At 37.6% G+C, this 10025-nt stretch overlaps 1 protein-coding gene across 5 annotated transcripts in view; it reads left to right on the forward strand.

Moving 5' to 3' along the window:
• Positions 1 to 8350, forward strand: part of SUPT3H (SPT3 homolog, SAGA and STAGA complex component) — a 271275-nt gene extending 262925 nt beyond the window's left edge. For all 5 annotated transcript variants that reach the window (XM_030489154.1, XM_030489152.1, XM_030489153.1 and 2 more), the window contains exon 12: positions 6780 to 8350. In XM_030489154.1, the coding sequence (XP_030345014.1) occupies positions 6780 to 6821 (42 nt within the window). In that variant the 3' untranslated portion in view covers positions 6822 to 8350. The remainder of the gene's footprint in view (positions 1 to 6779) is intronic.
• The last annotated feature ends 1675 nt before the right edge of the window (positions 8351 to 10025 follow it).

Genomic DNA, 10025 nt, shown 5'->3' on the forward strand with positions numbered 1-10025 from the left:
AGATCAGGGATAGTCAGGAACCACTGCATTTCCATTGGGATAGAGGGATTGAGCTTTCCCAATTACAATGGGGTCCAATAGGTTGTATCCATCAAGGTTTGGTGCCTCATGGAGACCTGCTGTCTTCAGAGCATGTCATATGCAGCCAGTTACGGGCCATTAGACCCACAGCAATAATAATCTGCTGGATTTCAATTTGGTCTGCAGGAGAAGCAGACTGCTCCCTTGGACCAGGAAAGGCAGGTGATGGAGCTCAGCTACACATTTTGCAGCCTGGGGGAAGGAATTCCTGTCTCTGACTGTGAACGGAGAGCAGCATGAGGTTGAGTAGGGCTCAGAAGAGGAATTTCTATCAGTGTGCTAAGCAGTGTTGTGTTTTCTCAAACAATTAAAGAAGGTTTCTTGCTCTCAGACAAATAAAGCTTATTAAAGCTGGTGGCAGTGATGGGAAGAACTTTGTGAAAATATGTCTGTTTTGCAAAGCTGGCTGCCAAGTATTGTTTTATAGTTCAGTTTTTTCCTTCTTTCTCCACTGTTTACAGTACCCTCTGAGAAACTTTAAATGATCTCTCTCTTCTTACCAATTTTGTTCGTTTTTTCTTTTGGCAGATATTGGTACCCCACTCCCACACCCTGGTTCTTGCTGCAACAGAAACCGTGATATTTTTGCCTTATTTTTCTTTTTCATAATACCAGCCCAGCCCTGAGAACAGTGTTTGCTAGTTAACTGTCGTATTGCAAATTTGGCCAAATGAGCTGAAGGACAGCAGTACAAGCCCTACATTTTGTTCTCCTTCCACTGGTGGTATTGCATGAGGTGTCTGACACATACATTTGGTCCTTGTTTTTGAGATCCTATGTCTCCATTGGCCTTGGGAATGTCGTTATTGCCAGTGGCAGAGAGCAACTATAAAAAAATTGGGTAGCTGAGATCTAGACTATGTTCTTTAATAGACTTGGATGATATATCCTGGATATAGCTTGTTCCGGGACACAGCAGCATGGTTTTATTTGATTATTGAAAAGGTTTACGTCATTGGCATATAAAAGGTAAGTCAAAGCCCAGAACTGACTTTGCTGGAAAGCATTTTGCTACAAGCTGTTGAAAGTTGTTTACTGAAGCAGTTCTTTTATCAGTGTGGGATGTTTGTGGCTACCTACATAAAGTGTGCTGATGATCTCAGTCACCTTCCTGGACAACAGGTACTCACGGCGTGGAAGCTGCTGCTGTTGCCGTTGTCTCACTCGGTGGCTGAAGGCTCAGGGAACAGACCTGAGGAGCAGAGTGGTTTGTTGGTGTTTCTTACACTTAACTGTAGTGTCTCTGGGGCTAGCTTAAGTACAAATGTGGTTGTGCTTCCAGAGGGACCATCACTGTATGGGTAAATGGATGCTATAGCTTTCGTCACATCAGTCTGGCCTCATCATAATGAAATCTGTGAGATTTCATGAATACAGCAGGGCAGATCATCCAGAGCATCACAATCTACTAAACCTGGGTGTTCACAGATATATATTTGGGCTTTGCTGTTCATTATTGACCATGTACTAGACATTATATACATAAAACGTTCCCTCACCCACTGAGTAATACCAGGCATCTGTGCTTTGGCTACTGATTAAAGATGGGTTTATAGAATTAGAGCCTTCAGTGCTATTGTTTAAAATTGGAGAGAGAATTATCCATTATATTTCTTTTGTAACATCTATGTACTTTTAAAAAGGTGAGTTTATAGCTACACAAATTTATTTAAACTTAAACAGAAGCAACTCATTCTAAACAACATATGGATTTTCTTTTTATAACAATGTTGCTTATACTTTGCCTCCTAAACTAATTATTATTTTAATCTCTAAATAAGCTGACACTTCTTTGCATATGGTTTCTCTATGCAGGCTGGGAAAAATTAGAGCAGTAACCTTTTAATCATAGGGGGTTTAATGTAGGTGTTTGTAGATGTACAAAGAACTATGAATCTGTCCAGGATGACTTGTTTGATATTATGGCGGGCTAATGAAATTTCAAAGTTAACATTCCCCAAATAAAATGGAAAGAAGACATAGGCAGAAAAGGAACAGATTTAAAATTAGAGAATCTTTGTGGTTTATGGGTTCCAGGTTATTTGGAATGGAATGAAAATTAATGCTACATCCTTTTTTCCATCCTGCCAGCCAGTGTCTGATCCAAGAATGTCTCTTATTTAAAGGGCAGGGCTCCCTCCACTGTTCTTAACTAAAGGTTTTCACTGTCTGAGATCCAATCCTCCATGATTTTCACAGTAACCTTGTAAGACTGCATGAAGAGAATTACTTAATGGAAAGAAGTTTTGCATATGATTCCCCTGTCATAAGCCTGTTCAAGTCATATGGTTCAATTTACATTTATGCAAATGTGAGAGAATAGAGTAAAATTACCAAAGGAGGAAAGGACCGTGGCATGTCACAAACAAGATTTGCCTATTTGTATTTATGTTTCCTAATGAAGTTCAGCCAGGACTTGCTCTTTAATTTTGATGTCTCTGTCTGCCATTCCACTTTATGCATTGTAATTAAACCACTTGCCCACACACATACAAGAGGACACCAAGAAAGGGAGACTTCAAGTTTTAGAAATGCCATTCTGTGACTTGCTTATACAGGACCTATAATTCGAGCTTTATAGTTTTTAAGTGATACAACAGACCTGTGGTATGACATGGTGCCTTAGCTTTAATGTAAGCAGAACTCCTGGCTTAAACCAATGGAAGATTTGGCCCAATAAACTTTAGTGTCTAGGATGCCCGCTGGAGATGTTTTATCATAGACTTTCCAAATTTTATCCTGAATAAGAATTAAACATCAACCCACTCAGAAATCACAACTGTCTTTCTCTTGTCAAAATTATTCTTTCTCATCATGTTACAGCTATGAAATTATGCTCTAGTGTAAATTGTTAACTGGAAACCATTTCTAGCCAAAGTGACAGTTCAGAAGTCTTAGTTTTCTAACCTTCTATGTTACCTAATTGAGGAGTACTCACATCTTCAGATTTGGCTGGGACTTGTTTCTGTAAATCACAGCTTCAGTATATCTTGTGTTAACAAACACAAGATATATTATTATTATATATTATTATATATAATTATCTGCCCTGAAATTGGTCCTGTGAACTCTTCAGTAAATGGTTTCATTTTGTGTGACCTGCTGTGGGGACGGGACTTTTGCTGCCCTCTTCATGTAGTGGTTCTTTGTGGTCCTTCATAATATGCTACCTCAGGCTACCACTACAGAAGAGACATGGGACCAAGAAAAAAGAGTGGAAAATGGATGATTTTTCATGAAATTTGACTTGCTGCTTGACTAAGGCATATTGTTCCAGGTTGCTTTTTTAAAATATTAGTTTTCCTTTCTTTCACCAAACTAAGGGCAAAGCATGATCTTTCATGACGGGTGACTGACAGCAGTGAACACTGCTCATCTTTTCTGCTCCATTGTACCTCCTTTCAGACTGTTGAAAAAAAAAACCCAACCTACCTTCATTTACTAAATAATGATAGCATTCCCAAGAAGATCTTTATATTAAAATCCAATGTGCTTTAATAACTTGAAGGAGCAACATTTTCAAGGCAGGGTTCCTATATTATATGCAAATAGAGGATGCCTGAGAAGCCATGAGAAGACTCTTCACAGGGTGCCTAGATTGGTTGTCCTTTCACCTTCATCAGGGTCAGAGATGGGGGATGCAAAATCTTGTCATATGATAGCAAGGGGCAAGAAGAGTTGTTGTGAGAGCTAAATTGACCAAATAAGGTTATATCAACTTTTCAGATCATGGAAACTGTTCTGGGAAGGTGAACTATGTAACTTCTGCCAAGCTAGGTGATTTCCCACATCTAAAAGGTGGTCCTTTGGCCACCTGCACACATGGTGGGTACAGTAACAGGCTGACAGACCTTCAATCATGGCAAATGGTTGAAGCCCACAGAAGAAAAAATCAAAGTACAGGCTGGTAGACAGTAAATTTTGAGAAAGAGCACACATAAAATGCAGTAGATGCTTTTCCAAAAAGAGCTCCAGGATTGACCATGGACTTGTTATCTACTGATGTTGGGCTATATAGCAAGACCTATCCAGCAAAATGCATACAGCAATGGCTTGACATTTTAATCCCACATCAAGAGTCTGCATCATCCTCTATCTGTAATTCTGAGCCAAGTAATCATATTTTTTAAAAACATTGGATACTGCCAAAGTGGCATAAAGCACCAAGAAGTGTCATCTAAAACCTTTACATTATATCAAACCATGTTAAATGACTGCCACATACATAGAAACTCTCTCTTGCAAGGGCACATACACAGGCAAGTTTGATAAAAAACATCTTGCCTTTCTCTTCACAGTTCTTGGCATGAAAAGATATGTCTTTTAGTATCACAAATTCAGCTGTATAGATCTTAAAGATATATAGCTCAGAACTATGGGATGACTGTAAAATAGTTTTGCTATGCATAAAAGCATTTTGGAAGTTAAACTTTATTATCTAGTAATGTATCGAAATAAGAATTGTTATCTTGTTATGGAATCGGATGAATCAAACTCTCTCCTCTGAAATACTGATTTTCAAAACAGTTATCTTTAAGCTGAGGTTGAAGATAAAGATTGTTTCTGAGTATAATGCTTCACTTTATGGCTAAATTCCATAATAAAATATACATATATCAGAATCACTTTCTGTAGCTTGGGAAGGAAAAAAGTGTTGTTTTCATTATTGCTGAACTTCAAAATGGCTTAAGGAATTTTGTTGGTCCTTTCCAAAGAAATTGAACTTCAGGCATAAATTAAAGCAGAGGAAATTTCAGCCCAAGGGCAAATGTTTCAGAAAGTTTAAAATATGTGAAACAGCAAGTTAAGTAGGAAATAGTTTTCAATCCTGACTATAGCCATGCTAGTTATAATATATGGCTAAATATAGACTGGTGGGTGTGTCCAACTTTCTGAAGGTGTTATCCTCCCTCCTCTGAAACTTGCTTCTAAAATGACCTTTTCAGGGGTAGAACTAACTGTATAATATTGCCCATGTTGGAAAATGTTAAACTTCATTATTTCCCAGGTGAGCCCAGCCAAGCCCAACTTTGCTTTGCAACCAAAATTCCTTTTGAAAAATCCAACCTTTTATCTTTCATGTGGATCCAACTTTATACTTGGGTTCATTTATCTTCAAGCAAACTGCACAATAGCCCTGAATATTTTGTTTATGTGTTAAAGGTTATCACTTGGGTTATAAAGCTCTGTATAAATATCGGGGTCAATTTGCTAAAAACATTACTTTTGCATTGACTTCAAAATGCCAACTGTAATGGTTTGGGCAAGCTGCAGATCCAAACTCCCTTGGACTTGCTGCTTGTGGTTTTGGGAATGTATTGGATCCTTTCAGAATTATTGGCTAATCTGTTTTTGTGCATTTTGTGTTTTGGATGTAGAGTCTTTGGGTTTCTTTTTTGTTTTGTTTGTGGTGATACTGTCATGTCTGATGACTGGCTATATATCCAGAGCTAATATTCTGCTCTTTGGCTTTAATGCCATATACCGCTAGTCGCTATATTGAAGTATGGTGTTAATGTCAAGGATGCTGTAATGAACATCTTGCACATATTTCCTTTTGCATATTCAGTGCCTGTAAATGTCTCTCAGAATACGTGCTTGCTGGTTTTGAAATTATTTCCTTACAGTTCGGTATAAATACTATTTATGTACAAAGTTGTTTGAGGTTATTCTTTGCTCTTAATGATACTTTTCTAATTCTATTTAAGAGAGGAGAAATTGATCTTTCTGAAATTAATTAGGAAATTGGTAGAGCCACTAAAAATGGTAGTTATATGTGGCACTTCCTAAGTGCTTGAACTTAAGAGGTAAAAAATAATCTGACGAAGCACTAAATGTAATAAAATAGATGACTGTATTTTCATTTTTGAGACTGAATGACTGCTGAAGGTGAACCAAATAAAGCAAATGTATTTACACTCCTTTCCTTTTTGAAGCTATCATTAATATCACAAAAAAAACCCCAAACCAATACATTTTTAAACTGAGAATATCCCCTTAAAATATAGGATTTCCAGCATGCCTGGCGTAAAAAGGCATAATTTCCTATATTGATTCAGAAAGAGATGTTAAAAATGTATGAAAGGTATTTTAGTGAGACGTCACAGGATCTTTTAAAATTATTTTCTCAAATGCTATTTAACTCTTGTGCTTCTTTAGCATTGTAAACACTTGATCCCAGGTTACAATATATGGGATATCAAATTATTTTGTGCTGATCAGAGCATCTCTAAGATTAATTGGTTTTGGGGGGTGGGGATTATACCAGTATCTGTTTACATAGCTTTGGACTCAGACTGTAAGTTTGGAAAACTGTAATTATTCAGTAATTTATACACTATTAAGATAGGTTAGAAATGATTATTGAACATAGTGAATAGATAACTCATGTTTATAAGGGACTAACAGATTCAGCATATTTTTGGCCTCATCTGTTTTGCAGGCAATTAGCAAAATAGGATGTTGCATTTTTGCATATCTTTTTCTCTCCTGAAATAGAGTCGCTAACCACTTGCTAGCTACACTGATTTTTTTATAGACAAAGTGGTTGCTTATAGCTTCCCCACCAGAAATGTTCAGATTAAGCACACTATTAGATTGCAGCCAGAATAGTCTACAAAACAGGAAGAAAGCCTTGCCTTCTTCCCTTATTTAAGTTGATGTGATAATTCATTACAGATTTTCTCTTTCTTTGACAGAGTGCCTACCGCAGAAATGGGATGACTTTTCTCGCCTGCTAATATGGATGTGACTGCAGCAGCAGGAAAGACAGTGTTATATTAAGGTGATTTTCTTTTCCTTCATGGAAGGAAAAAAAATAACAAGCTCCAATGTCTCTGTGTACCAGTGAGTGGGCTGGTTTGTTGTGACTATCTGCTGGCTGACTCTGTCTCTTTTTCCAGCCCCCTCAATCGTTCTTCTTGTTTACTAGCTGGAACATTTAGCTAGTTAATGGCAGGATGTTTGGGATAGGGTGTAGGTGGACAAGAATGCAGATCAGACAATGCTGAAGTTTGCAGGGGACTTGCTGCTGTCAGCCTCTTAGTGAAATGCAATGTCATTTTTATTTAAGTCTTTGAAAGTCTGTATGTTCTAGAGACATTTTTTTTTTGTAAAGCAGCATGGGGCAGAAAGACGCCAGAGATAGCCTGGGTTATATAGGTTTTATAGATTATTAAAAGATTACCTATGCTTTCCTTGTGATTTTTTCTAAAAGAAAAACTGTTTTCCACAATTTTCCACTATTTTCCACTGATTTCTCTCAACTAATTTTTAAGTGTTCAGACAGGGTAATCCAGTTTAATCCAATGAGGAGCTTTTTTATGAGAGTAATAGCTAGTTCAGATCCAAAGATATTCAGAAAAAAAGTTCAGATTAACTGTACTTTACCAGTTAGAGACTTTTCTTTTTGCAGACCCAAGGATAGGCTAAATCAGCCCCAAATTCTAAGTATTTAAGTCTCCTAAGGCTCGAGCTATCACTGTCTGAAATCAAGGAAAGCCTTTGAAGTGATTGGCACTGGATTGGGCCCCTATTCAGAAAAATGCATCCTAAAGTACTTAAATAGCTGTGTCTGTCTCGGTGGTTGTAAGGCAAAGGCTTAACGCTATGTACTTGCTCAGCGTTTGCTGCAGGAAGCAGATGTTGTCTCTGTTGTTGACAAAGGCAGCATTACTGTTGGATTTGGTTAAAGAAGAAATGGGCTCTTTTTTTGCCTTTTTTGTGTTTTAGTTCATGTTGTTTATTTTCAGATTTATTTTTTAAATCTCAGTCCCTCCTTCTATGCTTCTTCCCATCCGCTGCTCCTCCAGCCTTCGCTGGCCTCACAAGCAGATTCATTTCTTTCAATAAAAACTGTACAAATATAGAGCTAACCACGATGATGCTTGACCAGAGAAAAGGGCTCATGCTTCAGCCCGTCATCAGGATTTACAAGCGTGACCTGCTTGTATCCCTGTGGTACCCCTTCGGCCCAGGGGTCTGCTCCAGCCACTCTAAGCCCAGCCTTGAAATCTAACTTAAACCTCAAATTAATACAGAGCGCTCAAGAGATCGTGAGGAGATCAGCAAAATATCACTTTTATATAGTTCAGCCATCCTCATCCTTTGTGCTTAGTATGTGAGGTCTTAATTTTTACTCCCACTGTATGCTCTTGTAGTAATTTGTAAGTGGTTTCGTTGCCCTCCTTTCCTGGACCTGCTTGCAAAACCTTTAAAAATACATATATATTTTAAATAAACAGAAAAATGCCTCTTTTTGCAACCAAAATATTGTAAAAGTGAACTTTGTACATCAAATATTATTGCCATTCATAAATTGCTTTTTTGTTTTACCTGCTTATGCTTCTGTTTTCTGGGGCTAAAAGTAATGTGTACAATGCAGTGTATTAAACGGGGGCGGGGGGGAGAGTTTTCTGATGTTCCATCTGTGCTTCTTGAAATATATGGTTAAACTTTTCTTTTTATCATCACTCTTATTTTTTTTGGCATTCTAAATCATGGAAAATTATATGCTTGCTGTAAACATCCAGACTTTTTTAAAAGGACACCAGCATTTATTGTATTTGGTTTCGATGTGCAGGGATAGAGAAGAAACCGTTTCAGGCACTGGGTACTGAAATCAAAATTCCTTCTGTAGCTGTATCTCTCCCAGATTTTACATTTTAAAATATGCATAAGCAGGAAAAATACTGGCACTTACTTTTTACTGGTCTACTTAAAGTCCCAGAGAATGAAGACTCAACATGCATTTCTCTCAGAAATATGACAGATCATGTTTTTGTTGGTCTGCTGTATGTTTGTCTATCTTGAACAGTCTGACAGGCAATTATTTATAAAACCTGGATTTGCCCAGTAAACCCATATAATAACCTTTCACTTCTCTACACAAGTCAGAGAGCTGAATTTAGAGTAAAACAAGGTAGGTTATGTGTCCCTATCTTGGACTAACCCAGTTTATTCTTATTTTGGGAAGTAATCACTTTTTTTCTCATCTTCAAAGTTGTTCAATTTAAAACACAAAAGTGACCGCTAGGACTTGCGCTGCATACAGAGTGTGTCCTAGCACCGCTTTATGTGCTGCAGAAGCAGAGATGTATGTTTAAGCTGGTACTACACATTTTATCTAAAACTTTTTTCTGTATTATAAGTATAAAAATCAGTTTGAGATTCACCTAAGGACTGTGTACAAATAATTTTGTGCTTGTATAATTTCAACTTGCAGAATCTTAGCAAGGATTTGTAGCAACTGAATCAGGTTATGCTGATTATTTAACATCAGTTACCTGAAGAAAGGAAACAGAATCAATTTTAGTAGGAATAAGACTCTGTAGCATTTAAGGGTGTGGGGGTTTTGCTCCATGTCTACCTTGCTGTATGGTTATAGTGCCTAGCTTTTCGGTTTCTTGGTCCAGCTATCCACAAAACAGGGATAATAATTCAGCTTGAAAATCATCAGAGGTGAGCGAGCCACGACGCAGATTTCTAACTGGGCTTTCTCTCATTTTCTGACCTGTCCTTCCTCAGGCTTTCTTCTGAGAAAATAAATCGCTTTAAAAATCTCTTGCCTTCATCTGGAAATCAGGAGAAACTGACAATGCTCGGTATTTCTCCAGAGACACTGAGGACCTTGCAGAATTTGCCCCCCTGGGTTTCCACAATACACTTCTCGTTGTCAAGTGAAGATATCACTGGAGCAGGGGAAGTGTTTTCTGTCACTTCTTGAATTTAGATGAACCTTAGCGTTGTATTAACATTCTGCCATCAGCCGTGCCTAGATCTCATAAAATGTTTTATAGCTTCCCGTCTAGCTCATACAGAATGTTTCATAGTACATAAACACTTCTACTAATAATTTAAGAATAAATAGATAGTGACATTAGTCCCAAGTCTAACCTCTGCTTGAAACGTACACAGTTATAGGGTGTGTTTTTTCTCTTGCCTAA

The sequence above is a fragment of the Strigops habroptila genome, chromosome 6 (genome assembly GCF_004027225.2).
Source record: "Strigops habroptila isolate Jane chromosome 6, bStrHab1.2.pri, whole genome shotgun sequence".
NCBI lineage: Eukaryota > Metazoa > Chordata > Aves > Psittaciformes > Psittacidae > Strigops > Strigops habroptila.